Source organism: Propithecus coquereli, unplaced genomic scaffold (assembly GCF_000956105.1).
Source record: "Propithecus coquereli isolate 6110/MARCELLA unplaced genomic scaffold, Pcoq_1.0 Scaffold438, whole genome shotgun sequence".
NCBI lineage: Eukaryota > Metazoa > Chordata > Mammalia > Primates > Indriidae > Propithecus > Propithecus coquereli.
The window spans coordinates 196,909-223,463 of NW_012150152.1; the positions used below are offsets into that span (position 1 = coordinate 196,909).

Sequence of the window (26,555 nt, forward strand, 5' to 3'; positions counted from 1 at the left end):
AATAAATTAAAAAAAAAAAAGGAGAGATGCTGCAAGGGGGAAAACCCAAGGCACCCCCGGGGCTGGGATCCTCCTGCCTGATCTAATTGCAGGTCATACAGGTGCACACCTGAGGGGGTGCGCTTGCCCAGGTGTTAAGTTACACCTCAAGAAAAATGAGGACACTCAGAACACATTCCTTCAGTGTGTCCTAGGACAGGAGTCAAGGGCTCCTGGGCCAGATCTAGCCTGAAGCCTATTTTGTATGGCCCTGAGGGCAAGAACACATTTACATAAACGGTTGTCTGAGACCTTCTGACCTGCAAAGCCTAAAATATTTATCTGGTCCTTTACAGAAAAAGTCTGCCAATCTCAGTTCTAGGATCTAAGAAAACCAAGAAAGGGCTGGGGAGGATGTAAGTTTTCACCTGACAAGTGATTTTTCTACTGCCTGAATTATTACATTTTTCATTTACCATGCACTTGTTTTTTGTTTTTTTAATTAAAGCATAACTTGCATAACATGCACAGGTTTTAAATTTAAAGTTCAATGAATGAGGGCAAATGTATTCACCCTTAAATTACGTTTTAAATTTTGTATTTTTCTGTTAACCCTGGATACTGAGGAAGGGTGCACCTTTTATGTCGTCTATTACATTTTTGCTGTGATGAATCCAACAACAAAATTTAAAACGTTACTTAAAACATTTGAAAACCTTAAGAATATGAATTACTGGGGAACCCTGAAGGTGGGGGCTGCCAGCAAGAAGCCACCGCAAAGAACATCTTATCCCCTCCGGATCCAGGTTTCAGCCTCAGCCTTGCCGTGGGTGACTATGGGGGAGTCGCAGTCTCTCTCGGGCCTCAGTTTCCCCACCTGTGAAATGCAAGGGTGCCTGAAGGCTAGGTCGCGTGCTCTGCTAACCTCACTTTAACCCACTGGAAAATGGGAATAATTAACAGGACCTACCTCCTGGGCTGTTACGAAAAGGGAGCAAAGAGCTTAGTAAGCGCTTGACAAATGCCGTTATCCTTACAGTTATTACTGAAGGGGATCCCGGGGCTTCGCCTCCTGTCACACGGCGGGAGAAACTGAGGCCCGCTCGCGTCGCCGGCGCCCCGCCCCCGCCGCAGAGCCCCGAGAGCCCAGACCCTGAGACTCCGGCGCGGGGCGGCACTGACCAGACAGTCCTCGACGGGGCAAGTTCCGCTTGTAGTCGATGGGGCCATAGCCCCCTGGAGGGGGCATGTCCTGCTTCACCTTCGACGCCGCCATGCTCGCACGACCCCACACTTCCGGCACGGAAGGAAGTGACGTAGACGACCGCCGCCGCCATGATAAGCGTGGCGGAAGCACAGGCGAAGGTCGCCCTTCGCTGGGAACCTGAGGGGGCGCTGGTGTGACCACCCGACGGTAGGGGAGAGCTCGTGTGGCTGGGCCTGAGACCTACTGCGCAGCCAGGCTGCGGCCAAAGAGTCCTTATTTCCTGCTCCCCCAGATAGGGTATGACTCAGTCGCAGGGGCGCCCTGGTCCTTGCACTGAAAGCCCTTGTGGTCACCTTCCCTCAGGGGTGATGCACAAGGCAGTCGTAAACCCAGAGCTCCAAGGGAGCCAGATCCCGCAGTTACGTCCCCTTTTTCCGTTTTCGGCCCCACCCTGGAGGGCTCTGCGGGAGGCCCGGGGCTCCACATAGTCAAGGGCTGGGTATTTGAAGTTGAGGGGCCGCTACTGCTCCAATTCGGACTCACGAGGAGGCACCCCAATCCCAGGAACGGATTGTGCTCCCCTGTGGTGGTCGGTACCCCTGGCTAGTGGCCTCTCATCGGAAACTGACCATTCAGGGCGATTATGAGTCACAAAGCATGAGGGGCTTGGGGAGCCTAGGGGACCCCCACCCGACGCTGAGTGACGCCCACGGTCACTTCACAAGGCAGAAATTGTTACCAAGGTAATAAAAGGCGCCGCAGCGGCGGGGGCCCGGGAGTGGGCACATGGGGGTGCGGGTGTGCAGATGCCAAGCGCCATGGGTTAGGCCCGAGATCGGAGTCCGGCCGCCCCCCCGACAGCAGCCGCCTCCTGCTCCCCGCGCACCCCAGGCGCCACCATGTCAGGCGACAAACTTCTGAGCGAACTCGGCTATAAGCTGGGCCGCACGATAGGAGAGGGCAGCTACTCCAAGGTGAAGGTGGCCACGTCCAAGAAGTACAAAGGCACGGTGGCCATCAAGGTGGTGGACAGGCGGCGCGCGCCGCCAGACTTCGTGAACAAGTTCCTGCCCCGCGAACTGTCCATCCTGCGGGGCGTGCGGCACCCGCACATCGTGCACGTCTTCGAGTTTATCGAGGTGTGCAACGGTAAGCTGTACATCGTGATGGAGGCCGCCGCCACCGACCTGCTGCAGGCCGTGCAGCGAAACGGGCGCATCCCTGGGGCTCAGGCGCGGGACCTGTTCGCGCAGATCGCCGGCGCTGTGCGTTACCTGCACGATCACCACCTGGTGCACCGCGACCTCAAGTGCGAGAACGTGCTGCTGAGCCCTGACGAGCGCCGCGTCAAGCTCACGGACTTCGGCTTCGGCCGCCAAGCGCACGGCTACCCAGACCTGAGCACCACCTACTGCGGTTCGGCCGCCTACGCGTCGCCCGAGGTGCTCCTGGGCATCCCCTACGACCCCAAGAAGTATGACGTGTGGAGCCTGGGCGTCGTGCTCTACGTCATGGTCACCGGGTGCATGCCGTTCGACGATTCGGACATCGCCGGCCTGCCCCGGCGCCAGAAGCGCGGGGTCCTCTACCCCGACGGCTTAGAGCTCTCCGAGCGCTGCAAGGCCCTGATCGCCGAGCTGCTGCAGTTCAGCCCGTCAGCCAGGCCCTCGGCAGGCCAGGTGACGCGCAACAGTTGGCTGCGCGCGGGAGACTCGGGCTAGCAGCCCAGGGTCCCATTCCCGCTGCCTCGGGCGCGGAGCCAGCGCGGCGCACGCGCGAGAGGTGGCTTCGGGAAACCCGCGAAGCTGCCGCGCGCTGCTGCGCACGCGCTCTTCCCCTTCCCTCCCCCACCCCGGCGGGGGCCTCAGTTGCTCGGGTTCCGAATCTGGATCCTCCTCCGCCATCCCGAGAGCTGCAGGGTGCATGCGCAACCTCGATTCCCGGAGAGAAGACCCCGGGAGGGGCGGTTCGGGAGGAGGAGACGGAAGCGTTGCGCCTACGAGGAACAAGCGACTGCCACGCGGCGGGAGGTGGCCGCCTGGAGTTGCGCAGAGGTCGGCCCTCCCCAGCCAGCCGTGGGTGCCAGGTTCCCCGTTGGGACCTGCAATAAACTCGCTCTTCCTCGCACCTGGCCCTAGTGTTGGCTTCCTTTTATGGAGTGGGGTGGGAAGAAGGCTAGGGGGGGGCGTCTCCCATTTTAGAGTCAGGCACGTTGAGGTTCTTGCTCCAGGACTGGAGGGAGTTGGGAGGATTCGAACCCGGACCTAGTGTCCCGGGGTCGTTGATGGCACTGTGAAAAGGGGATGCAACTGGACCCCATCACTCCTCTCTGCCACACCCAAGTGTTGAAGGATAGAACAGCGGGAGCGGGGGCTGTCTGTCTCCAAGTACATTGAGCATTTATAGATGAGGAAACTGAGGCACACAGATGTCTCTTGCCCAAAGACACAGCTGGGATTTGAACCCAGATCTAGCTGAAGTGGGGTCAGGGTTGTGGAAGCCCTTTTTGCTGAGGGCCCCTTGTATTGGGTCGGCCGTGAGTCAGCCCACAAGCTGGTTCATTCAGTCCTCTGTTTGTTCACATACTCATGCATTTCTTGAGCACCTGCTGTGTGCCAGGCCGTGGAACTCAGTGAAGAGGCTTGGGCCCATCCCTGCCCCCAAGGAGGAGGCAAGTGAAGAGGCAAGTGAAAAGTCAAGTAAAATGAAACAATGATGCGGAAATAACTGTAAGTTGTGCTAAATGTCAGGTGGGGGTGGGAGGCGTCCAAGGAGGAGCTTTTAAGCTGAGACATTTGAGCTGGGCCCTGAAAGGAATCAGCCATTGGAAATGGCCGAGGGAAAGCATTCCCAGTGTTTCCAAGAAAGAACAGAGCTGGTGTGTTTAAGGCCAGGAAGCTCCTGTGGCTGGAATAGGGAAGGAGGGAGAGGATGTCATGGGGTAAAGGTGTATGGTAGGGGGACCATAGAAAACCTGATCCCTCTGGTTTACAATAGAAGGGGAGCACTCCTGACTTGGGCCATGCCTCCAGCTCCCCACCTGAAAAATGGGGGCAGGAAGCCATCCTGGGGTAGTTGGGAGACGGCGTGGCTCACTAGAAGACTGAGCCCAGAGTCTTCCCAAGGCTCTTAGAATAAAACCCACACCCTCCCTCCTTCCCCTGCCCCAAGTCCAGTGGCACTGCCATGCTTGGGCCCACCTGCAAGCTTTTGCACAAGGCTGCTCACGCTCCTACACTTTTCCCCTCTCTTCATTCCAGACTTGGCCTAAAATGTCACTTCATCCCTGACACCTTGTTCTTTCCCTCCTTGCCCTCCTCACAAGGTGCCACATTTCCAGGGCCCTGGGCATGGCACATGCCTTCTGCCCAGCGACGAATGGGTGGGAGCAGATGAGGCTAGGCAGTCCACCTACCTTGTGGCCAGGGACTCAAGTCTCAATTCAGAGGGGGACAAGGTCTCAGGGATGAGGGTAGTCGCCCCATTTCCAGCAGAAGCTACTTGAGACCATGCGCCAGGACTGGCCACTGGATTTGCTCCCCACTGCCTCCTCCCACCCCCACCCTGGGTGCAGGGAAGCACACAGGCTTGCCAGAGCCAAATCCAGGAAAAAACGCCCGTAAGAACATTTCTCAAGGCCAGTCTTGGGGCCTGGGACACAGTCTGGATGTCAAGGGTGGGGCAGGACAGGCTTGGGTTCAACTTCTACCAGTGTCCTCTAGCAGCTCTGTGCCTTGCCAAGGTGAGACCAGGCACACCTTAGGTGTGGGGAGGGCATCACCCCCAGGCCGGAGGCAGGAATGCCTCAAAAATAAGTACAAAAAGCACCTAGGAAAACAGGGTCACGTTTTAGTATGCACACTGAATTCACTGAAGTGATCCCAGGAATAAAGTTATGAATAAAGTTGAAAACTGTCAATATCTGAAAACAAATTTTCACCAGGAAATCATTCATTTTGGGGCCAGTCTGGTGACTCCATCTGTGCTTAGAACTCGTATCTGTAATACCACATCCTTCAGCAAAGACACTCGTCGAGGTGCCAAGACTGAAAATTGCTCCGGGAACACCCCCCCGCTATGTGAAGGCTAAGAGACCCGCAACCCCCCAACAAAGTCCCAGATTCCGATGGAGGTCCAGAGCAGAGGGGACGCCAGCCCTGGGGAAGTGAGTTCCAAACCACGTCCAGAAGCAGGTGCAGCCCATCCTTTGCTTCCCTCCAAACTGCCCCAGAAGCTAGGACAAAACAATACAGGAAAACCAGGGCCCAGGGACAAAAGAAAAGTCCAGTCCACATGTCATCCATTTCTTTATTAGCCTTCAGTCTAAACTCCCTCGTGACACAACGGTAGCCACTGATGGCAGCCTCTTTGTTTATCGGAACTTCTGGTGGCAAGCATTTTCCTTTTTTACATTTGTTTTATTATCAAAGATTTAGAGTCGCAATAAATACACGTGACAACCTCCCTGCCCCCCCCACCCCTCCCCTTCCCAAATACCCTGCACTAGTGTAACCAACTATTACACTTTGTTAAGGATTATAAAATTGTCAGCCGTCCTTTTTAAAAAAGCTCAGTCTAAGTTCTGCAGGCTCACGTAACGTGCAGCAGCTTGGCATCAGAGAGCCCTACGGAGGAGCAGCAAGGACCATCCTTTCCATTCCGGGCACCCCAAGATGAGAATGTTTATATAGGAAACTCTCCCGTGACCCTCTGTCCAATAGGAGAGTGGGGTGTGGGACTCTGGGACTGCACTGATCACCCCCTCTGCCCCGGGGCAAGCTCTTGCTTCACCGAGGTCCTGGAAGTACAGATAGGACCAGAAGCTGCTCTGGATGCTGCCTATCCCAGCCCTCAAGAGCAACTCTGGACCTGGTCAGGTGGCGTTCCTGACGCCACTGTGGAGTCCCCTAGGATGAGGTTAGGGTGGCCAGAGCAGTGGGGGGCTCCAAATGGACGCTTGGCCGTTTCAATCCTGTCCTCCATCCCCTCAAACGGGAGGAGTGAGCTCTGAGATGCCCCCACCCCAGTCCACAGAGTGGCCGACACTGGGAAGTTTCCAGTTGCCGTTGGGGGCTCCCACCACAGGTAACAGGAGACAGTTAGAACCATCACTGTTTGGGGCTGGGGACTCCCACATTCTCATGCTCACAGGACCAGGTCCTGGCAGGGCTCTGGGGGGAGAACAGGACCCCAGCATGTCGGTGTCCGGTTCTGGGGGTGTGCTTTGCTGCTGGTAGAACCCCCTTAACATCCATAAATATCCTTTCCTGGCTTGTCCACACCCCACACCGAGAGGTACTTAATAATGCCTTCACCTGTAATGACATAAATTTCATCACAGAACCGCCCACTTGGGGCTTATTATGGAAGTTACACTGCAAAAGAGGAACTAAAAAAAAAAAATGGGGTAGGATTTGAGACAGTGGAAATGAAGGGAAGATTAAGGCATCTCACATTCTTGCCCCATAAAAAAAAAAAAAAAGAAAACCTATGTTTACATCACAGTATGCGTCATTCCTGATGGGGATCAACATTCCTGGGGGACGTGGGGCTGAAGGCCGCAGAGCCAAGCCAGGGCCCCAGCCGTCTCTGCTGCACTCAGGAGGCCTATCCAACAGCCACAGGCCCAGAGAACAGCCTGCCAGGCTGCGAGAGGCTGGGAGCTGGGGCTGGGGGCCTGCGGGTGCGGCTCTGATTGGGCCTTTCGTCACAGACCCAGTCGCCTCACAATGGGGCGGGCAGAGGTGACTTTTGCCCGGACACCTGATCCCAAGTCACTGCACAGAACTGAGGTTTGTTTGTCACCAGGGAGGGCTTTCAATTGGAAGAAGCCAGCCCGGGCACTCCTTCTGGAAGGAGTTGGAAGATTTGGCCCGTGTTAGTGAACAGAGAGGGCTAAGAGCTCAGGGTCGTATAAGACAGGTATTTATTTGCCAGGCACACAGAAAAATGCGAGGAATAGAAATGCTTGCATACTCTTGATTTTTTTGGTGTAAAAACACACCCTCCCCTCCCCCCACAAAGACATCAATTTCCCCCTTCCCCCAAATCCCTGGATTTTGGAATGAAAGCCACCCTCCACTCGCCTCCTTCAGCCCATCTAAGTTATGCACTCAGAACAAAAATCAGTGAGAACCTTGGGGCTTTGCACAACAAAAACTTAAGAGAACGTTTTCCAAAAGTAGGCCTTCTACTGCATGTCAGAAATGCTGTCTACAGACTGATGATACTCACACAACAGGAGCAAGGGGTTAAATGAGCCTTTATTAGAATGTTGTAGCAGTTGTGTCTGAAGGCAGCAGCCTTACAAAGAAGGATTTTAAATTAAAGTCCCTAACTGCATCAATAGAAAAACCAGGGCTGGAGTGGAACGGCGGACTGGTGCCACCCCATCCTCGTGGAGACACACAGCATGTGCGGACAAGGGACACCCTTGCGCCGGCCTGAAGCCTGCAGACACACGACGGCTTCTGCCTTTCCTCACCAGAACTGATTTTTAAAGAGTGGGAGGGGGAAAAAAACAAAACTAAAAGCAGACCTGATCCTTCATTAAAAAACATTTCTGTAGCCTCTAAAGGGAGTAAAAAAAAAAAAAAAAAAAAAAGAAAAAACCTGAAAGCAAACCCTGACAGCAACCCCCAGCTTTAAGGAGAAGGTTCTAAACTAGACCCAAACGGAAATCCTGGAGTCTGGGGGCAGCTACCACGCACCTAGACTGCGCCTCCCCACCCGGACACACCTGGGCATGCTCAACAGACAGGAGCAAGGCCAGGGTGGCTTAAAATTGTGTCCATCAAGATGAATATAAAAAGAAAAGGAAAAAATTTTAATAAACCACAACAACAAAAAACTCCACAACAGCCCAGCCCCCCAACTTCTAGCTCAGGCTTCTGGGCAGCATTGCCGACTCAACCCGCTTCTCCCGGCTCCGTGGGCAGCTCACCGCTTCTGGAATCCCTGGTTCTCGCAGCGGGGTCTGGCTTTCAGTTTGTTCTTCTGCTAAGTGGAGGTCCCAGGGTCTCCGGAAGGAGTAGCAACGGAGGCTTTTGGCCGGAGCCACGCTGTCGGCCACCCCTGCATCTGTCAGTAACTGGGGCGGGCCGCTCGTCCCGCCCAGGGCCACGGTGCCATCAGTGGCCCACCCTTCAGGACACAGGGCTGGCAGGACAACACCGTGCACAACAGGGACCCTGGGGTCTGCACGGTTTACTTTTAACTCCATCATTATGAGGCGACTTAAAAAAAAAAAACAAAAAACTTTCGACCTATAGATTGCCATGGAGGAAGGCAGTCAGAGATTGGGAGGCTAAGAAGGGGAAAAACAAAAACGAAAAATGCCCCGCTCAGTTCAGAAGCCCTGGGCGCCAGCCTCGCCCGAGCTTGTCACAGTGTCCAGGGTAAGCTGCCCGCGCGCCTGCTGGGGGCTGAACGCGGGGGCCAGGAGCAGGACCAGCCCCCAAGGTCCACTTTTTCTGCTGGTGTCGGGCAAACTAAAGGCAAAGAGAAAGGAAGAAAACCCATGGGAAAAGGTCCCCCAGTCACAACCCTTGTCCACCTGTGAGGCAGCACAGGCCCCCACACCGCGCCTGGACTTTGCAGCCAAGAATACAGGTCTCCCTTCTGCAGCGCCCTCTGGGGTCAGCACGGTGTCTTCCCGAACGAGCGGAGGATGGTGCAGCGTGAACTTCTAGACCAGGGGCCAGGTGGGGGGAGGAGGGAGCCTGTCCTCCGCTGGGCCTGCCTCGCACTATTTCCACGTGGCTGACTGAGGGATGGAGCGTGGCGGGATCATGTCGAGGAGGTACTCTCGCTGGCGGTCCACAGCCGAGGAGGTCTTGTGCACTGCCAGGCTTGGGCTGACAAACGCAAGGGTCCCGCCTGCAACAGAATAAGAGTGACAGGCCACAATGGCCCCCCAAGTCAGGGGAGGCACCCAGCAAGTGAGCACAGGCTGCTACCTAGACCCTGGCACCCACCCACACACACATCAAAGACCCATGAACCCTAAGCCAACACTAAGCCGCTGTCAACGTCTTGAATCCCAGGCCCCAGAACCAATGAGAATTTGAGGCCATTCCCGGGCTCTGCCGGGGGAGGTAATCCCGCCTGTGGGGTGACAGAGATTCAGTCAGCTAAGTGTGCTACAGAAACGAAGATGCTGGCCACAGTGCTATTTAGAGCAATGGAAAACAGGCTAGGTGTGGTGGCACATACCTGTAATCCTAGCACTCTGGGAGGCTGAGGCAGAGGAATGCTTGATGCCAGGAGTTTGAGAGCAGCCTGGGCAACATAGTGAGACACTGTCTCTCCAGGGCAATGAAGCAGGATGGAATACTACGCAGCCATTAGAAGTATTTTTTTTTTTTTTAGAGACAGGGTCTTGCTGTGTTGCCCAGGCTGGTCTCAAACTCCTGGTCTCAAGCAATCCTTCTGCCTCGGCCCTCCCAAAGCACTGAGATTACAGGCATGTGCCACCATGCCTGGCCTTCAAAGAATTTTTTTTTTTTGAGACAGAGTCTCGCTCTGTCACCCAGGCTAGAGTGCCGTGGCGTCAGCCTAGCTCATAGCAACCTCGAACTCCTGGGCTCAAGCGATTCTCCTGCCTCAGCCTCCCGTGTAGCTAGAATTACAAGGGGGTACTACCATGCTCAGCTAATTTTTCTATTTCTTTTTAGTAGAGACCGGGTCTCACTCTTGCTCAGGCTGGTCCTGAACTTCTGAGCTCAAGCAATCCTCCCGCCTCAGCCTCCCAGAGTGCTAGGATTACAGGCATGAGCTACCGCACCTGGCCAAGAATTTTTAACAACAAAGATCCTTTTTTTTGTGAGACATGGTCTCGCTCTGTCACCCAGGCTGGCTCCAGAAACCTGGCAACTGGGTCCTGCCCAGTGTTCCCCTCAAAGCACAGGTGAGAACCCCCCCAGGTAATTGGGAGTGCTGGCAGAACTCTTTTGGAAAATGGTGCTTTGAACTATCACACTTTTCCCTCTAATCTGACCACCGGACACGGCAACTACTGATGCCTTCATATTCCCTTTCAAACTTTACCCCTAAACACCCGCATGGTTTCAAGATGATGTTCACCACTGTGTCCACATGCGCATACCCATTTTTGACTTTTCCTTCTCATTTCATGTGCTTTCAAATTTCTCACAAAAGCAGCTTCCCACCAGCCCATGAGTTCTTAGCTGTCCCTTAAACCTGCCCAGCAGAAAGTACCTCTGGCTGGCCTGAATCGAAACATGCTCTATCTCCAGGCTGCCCAGAGGAACACACCTACCCTTTCCTGAACCTCCCCTGCTGAGGCTGGCCTGACGGCACACCCCTAACTCAGGGCAGCGGAAGGTGCAGCAGGCTCTCAGGCTCTGCACAGCTTCCCCAGTGCTGCCGGGTCTGCCTCACGATGGTGCCTCTTCTTCCTGCAGGGACGCAGGCTGCTGGGAACTCGTAGGGATGCTTCGCTTCCTCTACCAGAGGATACCCATCTCCTACGCTTGGCCCTTCCCGCCCACCTTTCTCTTTCTCGTTTTTTGGTGCACACAAGAAATATTTAACTTTCGTCCTAATGTTAGCACATAAATGAGAAAATTAAAAAAAAACAAACAGAACAAGCAGCCTTGGGGACAATACCGATGACAGTGGGGCCTCAGCTGACTGAGCCTGCTTGAGGGTATTCACCTCCCCTGCTTGCTCCTCAAATGCTGTCTCTTCCAAGGGGCCTGGGGCCACTTCAGTTACAGCCCAGCCGCTGCCCTGGGGCCCCCACCATCCTCGCTCTTGCTCTGCCCTGCAGCCGGCATGTCTAAGACAGAGAGTGGGATAGGTCTGCCCCACGTTTTGGGTCAAGGGCCAAGAGCCTGGGTGCAGAGGGTGGCAACAGTGAGGTGGCGGGTAACTACTTAGGGCTATCACTTAGCAGGGTGTCCTGGTCAGCAACAGGAGAGAGAGCACCACAGAGTCTGAGGTGGCTGCTCTCAGGAAGTGATTTTGGGGGCAGGCCGTGCATGGTCTTTGTTTAAGATAAGAAGGGGGGAACCCAAGCAGGCTGCCCACCTGCGCTGAGGGGCGTCTTCTTCCAGTTGGAGGCGGCGCTGCCCTTGCCAGTGCCCACGGCTCGCTCGGAATGCCTGCCCGTCCTGCTGACCAGAGCTGTGGCCGAGGCTGCGTTCTGCAGTTTGGGTGACTGGCTGAACGTGTGTAGGACACCTCGGGGCGTGGTGGCTGAGCCCCGGGACAGCTGGCTGGAGGCCTGCGGTAGAGAGAGGGGGCGATGGCTCACGCAGGGAAGGGGCAGCAGCGGGGGAGATGCTCCACACAGCCTCTCCTTGCTCTGGCTGACCTCTTCCCACCCACACGGGGTCCCTAAAGTCCAAAATCAGGAGACAGGTAAGTTACACCAAGGGGGAGAGGAGGAGGTGGGGGAGGAGGGGGGAAGAGAGACAGACAGACAGACAGGCAGTGTGACAGTCAGCAACGGTGTGGTCGCGGCTGCGGTGGGGGCACGAGGCTCCCGGTGCCCAGCGCGGTTCTGACCTGTAGCACAGCCCCGTTACTCCAGTCGCGGGCCTCTCCTGAGCGGAACGCCAACTTACGCCGGGGTTTTATGACCTATACAGACGGGGGTTGAAATCCAGGTCAGCACCGTCCACTGGCTGGCCCAGGGGACCCAGGGTGACTGGAGGTGAGCCCCACAGGACAGGCCCGTCCCCCGAGGGCTTTGGACGCCAGGTGGGGATCTTGAGAAAACATGTTTAGTGAACTGCAAACAACGTCCAAAGGGGAAAAAAATTGCCAAAAGGGAACTTCAGGTCAACAGAGTGAGAAGCAGTTTAGGGAAAAAAAAAAAAAAAAAAACACCAAAAAACTTGATTTCAAACTTGCTCCTCTCCTTAATTTAGCTAGAACATTTCTTCCAAACGCCCCTTTGGTTATCTCAATGTGGCTTTCGGAAAAGTCCTTTCAGATAAGCAGTACTCTCGTCAGCCAGCACACTGTGAGCGAAAGCTACACGAGCTAAAGAAACTACAAATTAGTGTTTTTGTCGTCCAACGCCACCATTAAGTGCAATTTAGACTCACAGTTAATAATCAGGCAGATGAACAGCCGGGTGGGGGACAGAACATCAAAATGTCCTGCCTTCTAGGGACAGTGCGCTGCCGAGGAGACAGCCCCGCTCACCTGCTTCAGCGCGGGGTGTGGGGCGGCGGCCGGCTCAGCCTTGGCCTGCGAGGGGGCCGTGCCCTGCTGCAGGAGCCGCTGCTCAATCTCCTGCTCCTGCTGCAGCGCCTTCACGAAGGCGGCCTTCAGCCGGCTCGTGTGCTCCACCTTGAGCGCCTTCTTCTGGTTGGTCGTCATGCAGTTCTCACACATGATGGCGCCGCCCTTCTCCTCCCGCCAGCGGCACGTGAAGTCTGTCTTGCACTGCGCACACATGTAGGGCTCCCGGGACAGCACAACAGCGGCCGACATCCTGCCTGCTGCAAGGAGACACACAGGCGGCTCATGTCAGAGGGACAGGGCACCATAGTCACGGCCCCCATTCGCCCCTGCCCAGTCCACATGTCAGACACGGAGCAGTGCCCTGGGCCGGACAGGCGCCGGAACCTCCGTCTGCAGTCATGATCCGGCTGTGTGGACACAGTGCCAGCCGAGGCTGAACTGATTTGGAAAACCCCGTGGATTGGGTGTCGTTGCTATCAACCCTTCGGCTCTCAGTGATGTCAGCTCAGCTTCTCTTGCTTTCTGTCCTATACACAATAGGCATCCACCTAGGAGGCTGGGGCCATACCAGGCCCCATCTCATGGGGACGTGTCCCCTAGCTACTGAATGAGTTAACAAGGACAACGATCACCCAGTGAGTGCCTTGTGGGTACTGAGGTACTTGATTCACTCTTCTGAGGGGGCACCCCCACTCCATGTCCTGAGGAGGAAACTGAGGCCGAGAGACAGACTGACCTGTGGACCACATGACCGGGCAGTGGCAGGGCACGACTCACACTTTGGCATAGGCTGCAAGGCCCAGGCTGCACCCATTGCCCCAGGTGAGCAGTAGTGCCTCGGTCCCATCATCTGGGGGACAGAACACGGGGTCTCCCTGGTCGGCCACGAGGGTTTACTGGGGAAGTACATAGGAAGCACCCACCTGAGCAGGGGTCCACATGCCTGTGTGCATTTTGTTCCCACCTATTTTGTGTTCGGCACTCAGGGGCCATAACTGCTCTTGGTCATTACAGACTGTGACACAGGACTGGAGGACAGCAGAAGCAGAGGTCAAGAGACTCTCAGCCTTTCCTCTCCCATCTGGCCTGGCCTCCTGCAGCCTCCTGAGCAATGAAGGGGGCCCCTCATCCCACAGGCCAGATGGGATGTCATTTGTCCAAGCAGCCCATGCCCAGGGCCCACCTCAGGCCCTCAGCTCCAGGCCCCTGCCTGTAGCTCACAGGCTTTGGTGACAACAGCACGTCTCCTTATATATATCCAACCGCAAAGGAGGACGTGGTACCTGCTTCCCAGGCAGCCCTGGCTGGTGTCACCAGCTCCAGAGCCCAAACACGGCACCACTGAGCTGTCCAGCCTGGGGACTCTGGAAGGTGTCAGGAGACACACTCTGGCAGAGCTCAGAGCCTCCTCCCACAGTTCGGTCCTGTTTCTGCCAACAGGAGAGGAACACTGAGCCCTGATGAGAGAATGTCGGAGATGGGCTGGCTGCAGGTGCAGGAAGGTGGTATCGGTCCTGACTTGGGCCTCCCACCCATCCTTCCTACAGTAGCCCTGTGGCAGCTCTTCTACCACCATCACCTTGTCACAAAGGAGACACCAGAGGGATCCAGATACAAGCCAAGTTGTGTCTGAGCTCTCACCTCCCCCACAGCACACCCCGCACTCCCTCCTGCAGACTGAGAGGTGGAGGTCACAGTCACCTGTCTTGCCGAGGATGACGCCAGGCCTCTCAGGGGCTGGTGCAGTCAGTCCTTGCTACGACCCTGTGGTCAGGGAGTGTCACCAGGGTGACTTGGGGGGGGTGTTTGAAGGGTGAGGGGCTACAAGCAAATATGAGGGGGCCACTGGGCACTGGCCACTATGGGGCTGCCACTGGGTCCAGCTGCACCCGTGGGTCTGGGGGGGGCTCGGACTCTTGGAAGCCTTGGGTGCAACCACACAGGAGAGCCCAGATATGCACCACTAAGGCACCCTGAGGGGGTGGGGAGTATCCTCTCCCAACACCAGGGAGACACTGTGGGGCCAGAGCTCTGTCCCAAAGCCCTCCTCTCCCCTCCTCTGCATCCTGTATGGTAGGTGGGCAGAAGCTGCAGCTCCTCAGCACACCCTGCTGCCACCGCTCCCCAGGGCTGTGCCAGGAGGGTCTGAAGCCTGCCAGGCCCCTCCCCTGCCCCAGGCTGGTCCTGGTTCTGCCTCCCACTCTGCTCCGTGTCTGACGCGATCACTGGGGAAATCGTTCAGGCTCACCGCCCACACATTACCAACTCAATCTCAGGGCAGAAGGGTCCTTGGCATCTGCGTCTGGGGAGTAGGGGTTCCCTGGGGGCCGACTCAGATGCTCACCTCCACTTGGCCGTCTCCAGTGCTGTTTTTAATCATTACCCTGCAGACGCCCTTTTATTTCTATCATCTCCTAAGATACAGGTACACTTTTCACACTGTCCCCAAAGAGGGTGATAAAGTGAGCCCAGACCAGGCGGGGGTGTCATGCTCCCTCTTGGGAGGCTTGGAGCATTCGAGGCTCTGTAAAGTTCCGCTTGTGTGTGACTACACTACTACACCCATCCAAGAGCCCTTCCCGGAGACCAAGCCTGTCAGAGCGTCCGCAGATGTCCACCTTCACTGTACAACACCACAGGGCCACTGCTGCCCACCCCCTGGACCACGAACCTCTTGGGGCCCGGCTCTCAGAGGCCCCAGCAGGAGGACAACATCCAAACTTCACAGCAGAACTGATGACCAGATGGTGTCTACAATGCCCACCCAGCAAAGTCCTGGGTACACAGTAGGTACTAGATTGTCTGCTGTATGTTGAAAAGAACCCCTAGGACGGAAGCCACAGTGAGGGGAGAGATGAGAATGGCCCAGCCCAAGCCTCCTCACCTTGTGTCTCAAGTAGGTTCTGCACCACCTCCTCCAGGCCCACCAGGTAGATGAACTCGTTGTTGGCAGCGCTGGGCAGGAAATTCATCTCTGGGGCAGGGGGCTTGGGAGGGGGGATCTCAAGCAGCGTCTTCTCCAGCTGTTTGCGCAGCGCGAGCTTGGCAGCTGCCTGCCGGCTAGCTGGAGACTCAGTGGAGGTGACCGAGGAGGCCACACTGGTGGGGGTGGAGTTAGCCTGAGCGGAGGTGGCTGTTGTCCCCTTCAGCGATGCTGGGGTGGGCTTTAGGAAGACAAGGACAGGGTCAGGGCGCTGGGTGCACCTGCCCTGAGGCAGGCCCCACCAGCGCACCCACACCCCAGGTCCCAGTCAACTCTGTTAACCAATGAGTCCTTATAGGGGTGAATCTGAGTTGTCTGACCTAGAAATCAGGGGCAGCAGGGAAGGCTGTGTGACACGAATCATCCTAGGAGGTGACTGGTCATCTGAACGCTCACTGAGGTTTAGCAGATGTCCAATAAACTGCACACGTTTACAATCTGTAGTTTGCTGTGCTCTGCCACATTAGGAGACCCATGAAGCCATCACCACCCTGCCCAGCAGGGCCCTGTCCTCTCACTGAGACCCACCCTGCCGCCTCCTTGCAGGATGTGGTGGTGGCTTGCTGTGGTGTGGATGCCTGGCCCCCGGGAGCATCTCTGCATTTCCTCGTCTGGACACTAACATTTGAGTCAGTCCTCGGGACCTCATGAGAATTACGGGGCAAGCAGCTCCTAGGCCAACCCCTCACCCAATCCTGGCTGCTCCTTGCACTACTTACTTATCAACCTGTCTGGTTCCCAGTGGCAGACCCTTGATTGTCCCCACCAGCCCCACAACTGACGAGTGTGCTCCCCCAAACCCAGAGCTGACCATGCCAGTACCCCTTAGCTTTTGGGGGTTGAAGACCCTGTGGAAACTGAATAAACCTGTGCATGTCCCCCAAAAAGGACATACCCCAAAACACTTGCAAACACATCTAAAGACATCTGGGATGCCTTCCCAGGACCCCCACCTCCCTCAGCAATGGAGACCTAGCCTGGGCCTTCTTCACGTCTGATTGGCCAGTTCCATCTCCTCCTCCCACTGGCAGCCACCCCCAGCCCTGCCGGCAGCCAATCACCGCAGCTCCACTACTGCTCACTGCCCACTGCATGTCCACCCTCTTCACAGCACACTGAGAGCCACAGGGACTGGGTAAAGTTTCATAGGTGGATGAAACTGCCTGCCTGGGTCAGCCCAGGACACCCCTGCACGGGGGCGGGGCTAGCCACTGTCTCCACACTCAGATCCAACCTTAAAGTGCTGCCGGCCTTGCTCTTTTCTGAGGAGGGCGGGCAAGAACAAACCGAGCCAAAGCAGGAAGAAAGAGTGAACGCATCTGTCAGCAAAAGCCCCTGCAGACCCAGTAATTTTATCTGTCAGCCGAAGCTCCTGCTTCGTTTCCAGCCCTCCCGCCCCTTGGTCCTGTTCTTTCCATCTGCTTCCTGGGGGTGGGAATAGACCCTCCCTGTCTCAGAGGCTCTGTACAGAGGTGAAGGGACGTGTGGCTGAGAATAGATGCGCCTGAGGCCGTGAGGACATTTGCAGACACACCCTCCTCTCTGCCAGTGCTGAGGATGCTGTGGGAAGGATGCTGTGGGAAGTGTGGCTCAGGCTCTGGCGCCCCCTTCTGGACCATCTCCCAGCCCATCACCCGCCTCACCTGAGCCTCATCTGTCCCCACAAACCTGCCATCTCCCAAGTGCCACCTCCTCCAATGTGGAGCCAGTGAGTGGACACCACCCTCAGCTCAGGTCTGCACCCTCGCCTTCTCAGCAGCCACCCCCCTGTGCTAATGTGCCCACCACCACCTTCACACCCCCACTGCCCCAAGGAGCTCCAGTGCAAGCCCAGGGAGCAGACAGGTCATGCACATTGCCCTGAGAGTCACAGCTTGGGCACTCACCCCTCCGAGGCACGGCGCAGCCCCTCACCTGTGGGATGTTGACGAGCAGACTGGTGTTGGGGACATTGGCGACACGGATGAGGCCCTGCTGGATGATTCTCTGTCCCTGAATTTGCACACTGGGCACAGATGCCCGGGGGGCCAGAAGGAGGGGCGGCGGCCCCGTGCTGGAATGTTGTCTGATGTTATGGATTTGCTGCAAGGGCAGGCGGGGGGGACAAGAAATGCCAGTGAGACCAACAATGGAGGGAGACCTCGAGGACCCAGAAGGGTCCTTCTCACAAGGCAGGTGGCTGCTGGGGGCCCCAGTACACAAGGCCCTGCTCACCTGGGCCCCTCTGACAAGCGGGGGCATGACAACCTGCGAGCTCGCCTGCGGCCCCAGCTTCGAGGACGTCTGCTGCCCACCGCGGACCAGGGGTGGGGGGATGACACTCCCAGGTATTCGAGTTGAAGAGGTCTGCCAATGACACCAATGTCCAGATTTATATGGCTTTTTTTTCTTTTTAAAAGCAAATAAATTTCTTGCTTTTGTAAAAGTACATAATAGTTTTTTAAAAAGGTAGCAGATAAATTTTAGAAAGTTAGCTAAGACGCCTACTCATTCTAAACACAGAAAAACAAGGAACAAACTCCAACTAGAGCTATGCAAACCTGGGTTCACTCAGGAGTGAGTCCCACCAACAAGACACCACATTGCCAGGTGACACTGGCCCCGCCCACGGCAGGAGAGCAGCTAGGCCAGGATGGGGTGTCACCTGCTGGGGTGAGTCAGGGGTTGCACTTCCAGATCGTAGCCCTGTGGCTGGGAGCCAGCCTCTGCCCCTCACCTCGAGGGCACCCCATGGGCAGGGGAGGATGTGAGTTGAGCTGGGACAAGGTTCTGGTGGAGCCTGGGCCACCGGACACCCTTGACCACCCACCCTTGGGAAAGTCAGCACGAAGGGAGCCCAGACTTTCCAGTACTCATTCTGATCGTGCTAGGGGCACTTACTAGAGGGGCCCTTCCATTGTCAGCCGAGATTTCTGTTTGTGATGTCAACAGTGGCCTAGTTTGGGCACTGCAGTTCAAGAAATGCATGTATGCTGCTTCAACTCTGGGCTGTGGGCAGGAAGGCCTCACTCCAGCCCACTCAGAAGGAACCGGCAGCCTTTTGCTAAACCTGAACCAGGGCTGCTCGGGAGTCCGATGGGCCCATTCCTAACTGCAAACAGCAGCAGTGCCAGCCAGACACCGGCCGAGGGGCAGAGGGGACACTGACCTGAAGCGATGGCTTGCCAGCAGGAATGCTTTGTGTACCCCGCACGAGCGGGGGAGGGGTGGTCACGGTGCTCCCTGTGGAGCCTGCGGGCTGTAAGAGAGCAGGACACATGGGAGGTGAGAGGGCTGCTGGCCGCTCCCCCACATGGAGGCACCAATAAGCTTCCAGGCTGAAAGTGACCTCATCCGTAGCATGAGTTGGTATGTTCTACACGGACAGAGGAGGGACTTCCCAGCAGCCCCCTCCCACCCCGAATCTTGGCATCACTTCCAGGTTGCTTCTTGACACCCACATGGAACCCAGGCACCCACTCTGCCCTCCAGGGGACAGAACTGCTGCTGGTGGCGGTGGTGGTGGTGGTGGTGGCAGCGGCAGCTGAGGCAAAGGACCCAGGGCCTGGATAGGTAGGTCTCTAAACCTTAGTGAGAAAACGCTGTGTCTGGGCACTTTTTAAAGCCACAAGTTCCACTAGAGAAGGCACAATGATAAACTTATTGCACTTCAACAAGTCAAGGAAGCAGAAGAAATTAATAGCCAGCCTCTGCCCAACCCACTTGCTAACCACGTGTGGGTGCAGGTTCAAAAGCAAACCCCTGAGCCAGAGCAGGGAGTGTCTCCTCTTGTCTTTCCTCGAGCAGCTGTCAGCTCCTGCTGCCCAGGACATACTAACTTTCTGGTTCGCTGAGGTAGTGACAAAAGTACTCTGAAGGTCAGTCATCTCCCACCAGGCATCTTCCCAGAATGGGGAACTAGAAAAGCCCCCCAAAATAAGCTGAGCATGCAGGCGCTCCTTGGCACACCTGGTAGAGTCGAGGCCCAGAAAATAAAGGTAGCTAATGAACTTGTCTTACACATCAAACCCCGTCTAGAAGCAGCAGAACAAAGAGCCTTGGCCCCAGGGAAGAAAGAACTGGAGCAGGACCCTCTCGAGGGTCAAGAGCGAGGGCTGTGGGGAGCTCAGCGCACACCCAGCTGGGCGGGGACTGAGAGGTGCAGACACATGTGGCAGGAGGAGGAGGGGATGGGAGATGACAGGGCAGTCTGCACCCACGGGACAGGAGGCCTTTCTGCAAACAGGCTCAGGACAGAGCTATTAACCCAGAAACATGCTTCTAACAGCACCAAATACATCTGAGCTCTACGTCCTTGACATCTGCAGTCTGACAGAAGTGAGCTTTACAGACTCAGATCCACGGTGCTCTAGACTGAAACACATTCTGACTCCCTTTTAGCTGAATCCAAAATGTGTACATGAGCCCACAAACATCCACTCAGATCCTGCCCCATGCATCCCAGAGCAAAGCCTTTCCCCTCTTGCCTTTCCAGCCCCTGGCAGAGGACAGTGGTCAAGGTAAGGGCAGTGGCTGGTTACCCCCGGTTCCCAATGGCTCCCGTGAACCCTTGAGGGGAGCAGGGGACACAAGCACGCACCTTCTGGGTGGTGGCTTCCTTTTGTATTTGACTCTGCCGTAACTTTTTCAACAAAACGAGTTTTGCTTCTTCTAATCTTAACTCTTCTTTCAGTTGCTTGATCATCCTCTCTCGTTCTTCAGGACTACTCTTCTGCAAGGGTGAGGGAAGCAGGATTGAGGGGAGGGTCCTCTGCAGGGAGCAGAGCGTGCCCCCCCCCCCACCAGCTCCACTTGAGGGTGCCACAGCTGGGCTCACCATGAGGGCCTCAGTGCTGGTCTCCTTCAAGGCCACCGTGCTCAGGCCATTCACCCTAGGGCTCGAGGGCTGCTCGTTGTCAGACAGCACGATCACATCAGGTGAGGGAGGTCTCCTCTCAGACTTCATGTCACTGTGGGGTGGAGATAGCAGTCATTACCAGAGTACCCTGACTGCTGGACAGACAAACAGCAGGATGGGAATGGAGGGGGGGGGGCGGTGCTCCTGCCCAGGCTCCCCAGCTGGCTCTCCCTGGGTGTCCTTCCTGCCCTACCTGCAGGCCCCAGACTGCCTCTTCTCACTGCACCCATCACAGGGCACCCAAACCCACCAACTGATGGCTGGGCCTTGCAACAGCTGGGACTTAGTGTTTGCCTCTGTGTCCCCAGGGCTGAGGGTACGTGTGCTCCTGAGCATGATGTGGTCATTTTGAAAAACACGGCAGCTCCTTCCTCTACCACGTGGCTTGGTACTGGGTAAAAATACTTGGCTCTGATCCCAGGGCCTGGCTCACTCAGGGCTCCTGTGTGCTGAGTGTGATGGGATGTGTATGCCTCGCAAACCAGGGGCTGCCACCTGTCCATGCTGGAAACCACATGATGGAGAGCCCAGCCCCTACACAAACCAACTTTTCCTTTCTGCTGAACCCCAGCACACTGACAGCCCTCACACCTGGCAGCACACCTGCCTCCAGAAGACTGAGGGGCATGTCCATGGGCTGTCAGCCTGCTCAGGGGGCAGCCCCAGGCTGCTGCTGGATTGTCCTTCCTAGGCCGCATGTGGCCACAGCCACTACATGTTTTGAAACCAACTAGGACACATTTTCTCTCAAAGACCTGGGACTCTTTACCCACCTGATCTACTCAGAAACTGGTTTCTGGCTGGCTGCCCCACCCCCATGCTCTAATGATGCGTGGACTGCTCTGGTCACAGATGCCAAGGTCACTCTGCCTGTTACCCTCCCGCATACCCCAGAAGTCCCAGCTCAAACTGCATCATGAAACACTCTCATCGTTCTAGCCCACATCCCCCTTTCTTTCCTAATGAATTTGGCTCTCTGCTCATTGCCACGGTGTGTCTGGGGAGTTTACTTCTGCTGGTGAACTTGACCTTAGGCTGTTCTTCCTCTACTCACTGCCAGCCCACAGCATCTCACTACAACCCAGGCAGAATCAAGGGACAATGGGGGAAGCACCTGTGGGTCTTCCTTTTTTGTTATTTTGTCAAAACATGGTCACAAATGTCTAAGTGTGTGGCTCTGTCATTTATCAGAACCTGGTAACACTGAATATCCATTCTGTGCTAACTTTTCGCTAGGCTCTGAGCTAAGAGCCCACTGCACATTATGCTATTTAACTCAAGTAGGAACACACCAACTTTTTTTTTTTTTTGAGACAGTCTCGCTCTGTTGCCCTGGTGAGTGCTGTGGCATCAGCCTAGCTCACAGCAACCTCAAACTCCTGAGCTCAAGCAATCCTTCTGCCTCAGCCTCCCGAGTAGCTGAGACTACAGGCACATGCCACCGTGTCTGGCTAATTTTTTCTATATATTTTTAGTTGTCCAGCTAATTTCTTTCTATTTTTAGTAGAGACGGGGTCTTGCTCTTGCTCAGGCTGGTCTCGAACTCCTGAGCTCAAACGATCCACCACAGCCTTGGCCTCCCAGAGTGCTAGGATTACAGGCGTGAGCCACCGTGCCCCACCTACACCAACATTTGATTTTCTCCTTCTTGCGAATGATCCTCTAGGATGGATACACACATCTAATGCCACTGAAGCCACAGGGCTGGACACCTGCTGTGGTGTCGCTGACCCAACATGAGTCCCAGAGACACACTTTGCTCCAAACCAAGCAGCTCCTTTTGCTGATGGCGTAACTCGAACTTCTCCTGAAGATCTGGACTCAGTACTTGTATTGAAGGAATCAGATCCTTTTTTGTTAGCAAGAAAAGCAGCCGAGGACAGAACACGTCCGGTAGGTGGCACTGTGACCCAGAGGACAAACTCAGACGAAGTTAACTGGGAGTTACAACTCAAAAGTTGTCCCCACTCTTTTCACTAGACCCCAGCCAAGCTGAGGACACAGAGTTACTAGGATGAAGAACCTGACTATGCTCTGGCGGCCCATAGGACCTCCATCTCCGTGCCCAAGTATGTGGCATCTTCAGGGAAGGACAGACGCAGAGGACCAAAGGCTGAGGCTTCACCAACTCTCCCCCGGACTCGCAGATGCAGAATGGAGCTGCTTCTCCTGACTCTCCCCAGTCAGTCCTGACTCTCCCCAGTCAGTCCTGACTGCACCCACCAGAGCCGCACGGAAGCTGCAGCTGAACACTGGTCCTAGCCCTGATCTGACTTAACTAGAGCAGCTGCCGGCCAGCCTCTCACCGGAAACCTGGGGAGTGGAGAGAAAGTTGCCTGTTTCACATGGGGTTATCATTCTGCATTCTGAAGTCCAGAAACAGGTTGTTTATAAAGTGACCTAGGACACTTTACTCGGGTCGCACCAAACCACCTGTGTCTCTCCTTGCCGCCAGCCCCACTCCACCTAAGATCGACTTTCAAGGTGACCTCAGGGCTCTAATTCCAGGCTCTCTGGATGTGCATACAGACACGGGGCACCTCATAGGCAGGAGGACCCAAAGCCCAGCACAGAGCTGCAGCCACTGGTCGCCACCCAGGTGGGGTCCTAGGTGAACTGAGGAGTGGCGGCCCAGGCAGCACCTTGTATAGAGTTACGGTCAACAGACACACTTCCTGGGCGAGCACAGGCTGAAACAATGGCCAATCTACAGAGACTTGTCACTTCTTAACAACTTATCGAGAGTGTGCGCTTCTTCCAGAGTTGAGATGTCTAATGAAACTCAAATTTGCCTGAGGGAAGACGACAGGGCTATGGACCTGAGCCACCCAGCGGCTGAAGCTTCCCAAGAGGGCTGCTCCCACCACAGCGCTTCCTGGCCCCATCTTGGCCTGAGACTAATCAATAACTCATCCAAGAGATGATGTCACCACCCATCAATGATCACTCAGCATCCCAGCAGCCAGCAGGGAGTGAACTTCCTGTATGCTAATCAGGCCACCAAAAAGTCATGTGACAAAGGCATTTCCCTCCTTGGTCATGTGACCCTTTAACTGTGCCTTACAACGTGAAAACCATGGCAACGGCCAGTTCTAACCGGTTTGTGACACGCAGCCTTCATTTTGAGAAGGGAGGTAAGGGTTCAGGTGCTGTCAGAAAATGGAGGCGCCAGGCTCACCCTGGGGCCGCAGAGCTGCGGGCACTTCCTGTGTGGTGCCAGCTCACAGGGGACTGTGTCACAGGCACCAGAGTCACCTCTTACAAACACAGAGGGGGCCACTAGCCCCTTTAAGTCACCAAAATGAAAAACTTTCTTAAAGGAGAGGGGGCCTCAAGACTCACTATTTTTCTGGAGAGTTCTTTCAACTCAGGATAAAAGAACATATGGCTCAAAATAATCATAGGCATGATTCTATAACAAAAAGTTTTAATTATAAAAGCCATCTAAAGTGAAGAGAATGAAAGCAGAGGAAATCTAGTCCAATGTGCCGGGGGGTGGGTGGCGTCATGACCAAGGGACTGTGTCTGCCTTGCCCAGGTGCACTGAGCTGGCCACTCCACGGTGGCCACCCTGGGCGCTGAGTTTATTTGGAAATTACACGGTATTTCAGGGCAAAGCCCATAAGCCTGTTCTGCCATACTGAGAACCCTTAATGTGAAATATAGTGATCAAAAAAGATTTTATGTGACCTACAAAAATCCCTGGAAGGAGGCCAGGCTGTTATCGGCGTAAATGGTCTGACCACCTCTTCCCCGGGCTGGCCCTGACTTCATGAGCACAGAAGTTCTGTTACCTGCCAGGAACTTCCGTGGAGTTTCCTGGAGAGGAGGCCAGGATTATAAATTTACATCATGACACAATCCCACCTCCACCGCACAGGGCTATTGCTCTCAGCTGCTCCCAACCAGCAAGCAGTACATGGTTAATATTTAGTGTCCCCTCAGCCTGTGCGGGGAAGGAATCTCACTGAAGGAACAGAGCCGTCCTTGGCAGCTCTGACCTTTGCGATTCTCTGAACGGGCCTGCCTTATGGCCAGAGAAGGCATACTTCATCCTTCCCTCATTCATTCATTCATCCATTCGTCACACACATTTGCTGAAAGCCCATCTAAGAAGCAGGTGCTGCACCAGGCAATGGGGAGAAGCACCTGGATAAAAGGTAGTTCTGTCCTTAGGGTTCACAGTCCACCAGGATGGACAGACACAAAAACAAGTGGGGAAGGGCAGGTTGGGGTGAGGCCCAGGCAGAGAGTCCACAGGTGGGAGGAGGGGGGAGGAACCCCTCAAACATCTGCCCAGCAGCCGCGTCGACCCACAGAAGAGCGCAGGCAGCTTCTCTAGAGCTCCTATAAATGCAGGGTGTCCCTGCCCCAGGCCTGCTTGATCAATGTTTGCATTTTAACAAGATCCCCTGAGATTCCTGCACATACTAGGCAAGTTGGGGATGATCATGAACTGTGACCCAATGAGGCCTTGGGACAAGAAATCCTCCTAGGCCAGCTCAGACAAAGAGGCAGGGCCCATCAATGCCTTCTCCAGCCACAACCACTCCCTGCTAGAATCCTTCCTCCTTGTACCTTTCAGGCCCGGCAGAGTTGGAGGAGGCAGGCACTGCTGGTTGTGTTTAAAGGTGGGATGGGGGCTGGGGGATTTGCTAGATCCCATACGATGTTCCCCAACATGAACCAAGCTATTCACACCCCTAGACCAACCCAACGAACCCTCACCTGGCCCTATCAGCCCATCACCCTAGGTTCCTGCCCACTAAGCCCCAGGCTTGGCCCACAGCCACCACCTGCCGTAACCCTTGCATGCTATCCCCCTTGTGAACAACCCCATCTCCATCCTCCCCAGGCCTCCTTGTGAGCCCCAACGTACCATTCAAGATGCACCTCAAACCATCTCTGCCCTCGGAAAGGTTCCTGGCTGGCCCTGCGCCGTACACCCTTGCCCTGGGAATGTAGTCAATGCTCCCCCTGCGTGCTTGTGGGGAGCCCCCAGCAGTGCACAGCCCAGGAAACCACCATAGCTCACCTGCCTCGGAAGGCCCTCTTAGCCCTGCCCCCGGGTGGGAAGCTCATGGTAGAACTCTGGGGATTCCACTCACGGGCAGTGCATGCCTGAGCAAAGCCCCCCCAAGGCTCCCCAGTGGGTCTCTGTGCCTTAGAGCCCCAATCCAGTGACTAGCTCGCCTGCCCTCGGCTCAGGGAGCCTGTTTAAGTGCCTCTGCCTACCTGCACAGTGCCCCTGTGGGGATCAGTCCTCCCTCCCTGAGCTTCCTAGAGTGACATGTCATCACCTGCTTGAGAGGCAAGTTCCCCACCTTGAGCTGGGGTCATGACAACCCCTTCAGGGGAGTGTAGCACAGATGCAGCTGCCAGGGACCCACGACCCTGCTCCATGGCAGCCTCAGCTCCCAATGAGGGCCAGGCGGATGCCAGGGTGACCAGATGAGCAAAGGATAAGGAGGGAGTCTACCCCTGGGGTGACACAACAGCCACTGAGCCTCCCCAATGTCTCCAGAGCCAGAGGAACAGGAATCTCCTCCTAAGGCCATGATGGCTGGGGAGGGGAGGACCCCACAGTGAGAGGGCCCTGTGCCCTGAGCCTGCAGTTCCCTGGCTACATCCCGCCAAGCCTTGGACTTGAAATGGTTCCAGGCAACTTGGGCTGTGGAGAGAGCCCCCCGAGTGAGTCAGAAGACACCAGAGTTTCACTTGGGTCTGCTTCTTACAAGTGACACTTCCCTCACCGTGCCTCCTGTAAGGAGGGGGACAGGAATCCCTGCCTTGCCCACCTTTCAGGGCTGCTTGGTGAGGTTAAGACCTCAGCGCTGAAGAGGCACAGACACCTCAGATGGCTGTCAAGGAGATACAGCCTGGATGGTTGCAGGGCGGAGCAGGCAGGCGCTCAGCTCAGGGCCCTGTAACACCGTTCAGTAGTGGGCGGGGGGGCCCTGCTCACCCAGGAGTTCTGCCAGCCCAGAGATGGAGAGGTAGGTTTGCTCAATAGCCTGGGTCTCTGCAGCCATGTTCCATTCCCACTTCACAGGCGATAGAGCTGTCTGCTTGGAATCACCCCAGGGCCCTCATCTGACTGGGTCCTGCTGTCGGATCACCTGCTGCCTCTCTAGAGCCAGCAGGCCAGGCCTGGGGGCCCCAGGCAGACCTCTAGGCAGCCCCAAAATCTCAGATGGTGGCAACACCACAGACTCCCAAGAGGCCCTGACAGATACTGTGACAGGACACAGCCTGGAAGAGGCTAGCGG

General features: G+C 55.8%; 3 protein-coding genes across 9 annotated transcripts in view; 1 reads left to right on the forward strand and 2 right to left on the reverse strand.

Moving 5' to 3' along the window:
- The window catches only part of NDUFA13 (NADH dehydrogenase (ubiquinone) 1 alpha subcomplex, 13), a 7,910-nt gene extending 6,597 nt beyond the window's left edge, over window positions 1–1,313 (reverse strand). Inside the window, exon 1 of the mRNA XM_012654093.1 lies at window positions 1,162–1,313. Coding sequence (XP_012509547.1) covers window positions 1,162–1,255 — 94 coding nt within the window. The 5' untranslated portion in view covers window positions 1,256–1,313. The remainder of the gene's footprint in view (window positions 1–1,161) is intronic.
- A 541-nt stretch (window positions 1,314–1,854) lies between these two features.
- Window positions 1,855–2,943, forward strand: TSSK6 (testis-specific serine kinase 6). The gene has a single exon (XM_012653993.1). It carries the CDS (start codon window positions 2,086–2,088, stop codon window positions 2,905–2,907), a length of 822 nt encoding a protein of 273 aa, XP_012509447.1. The 5' UTR covers window positions 1,855–2,085; the 3' UTR covers window positions 2,908–2,943.
- A 4,859-nt stretch (window positions 2,944–7,802) lies between these two features.
- Window positions 7,803–26,555, reverse strand: part of GATAD2A (GATA zinc finger domain containing 2A) — a 101,363-nt gene continuing 82,610 nt past the window's right edge. For 5 of the 7 annotated variants that reach the window (XM_012654133.1, XM_012654131.1, XM_012654135.1 and 2 more), the window contains 10 exons: window positions 20,206–20,338; window positions 19,969–20,100; window positions 18,538–18,627; window positions 17,604–17,735; window positions 17,304–17,471; window positions 15,291–15,570; window positions 12,365–12,663; window positions 11,720–11,794; window positions 11,240–11,435; window positions 7,803–9,064 (listed from right to left, as the gene is read on the reverse strand). In XM_012654133.1, the coding sequence (XP_012509587.1) occupies window positions 8,934–9,064; window positions 11,240–11,435; window positions 11,720–11,794; window positions 12,365–12,663; window positions 15,291–15,570; window positions 17,304–17,471; window positions 17,604–17,735; window positions 18,538–18,627; window positions 19,969–20,100; window positions 20,206–20,338 (1,636 nt within the window). In that variant the 3' untranslated portion in view covers window positions 7,803–8,933. The remainder of the gene's footprint in view (window positions 9,065–11,239; window positions 11,436–11,719; window positions 11,795–12,364; window positions 12,664–15,290; window positions 15,571–17,303; window positions 17,472–17,603; window positions 17,736–18,537; window positions 18,628–19,968; window positions 20,101–20,205; window positions 20,339–26,555) is intronic. The other 2 variants (XM_012654138.1, XM_012654137.1) reach the window with 2 other exon arrangements.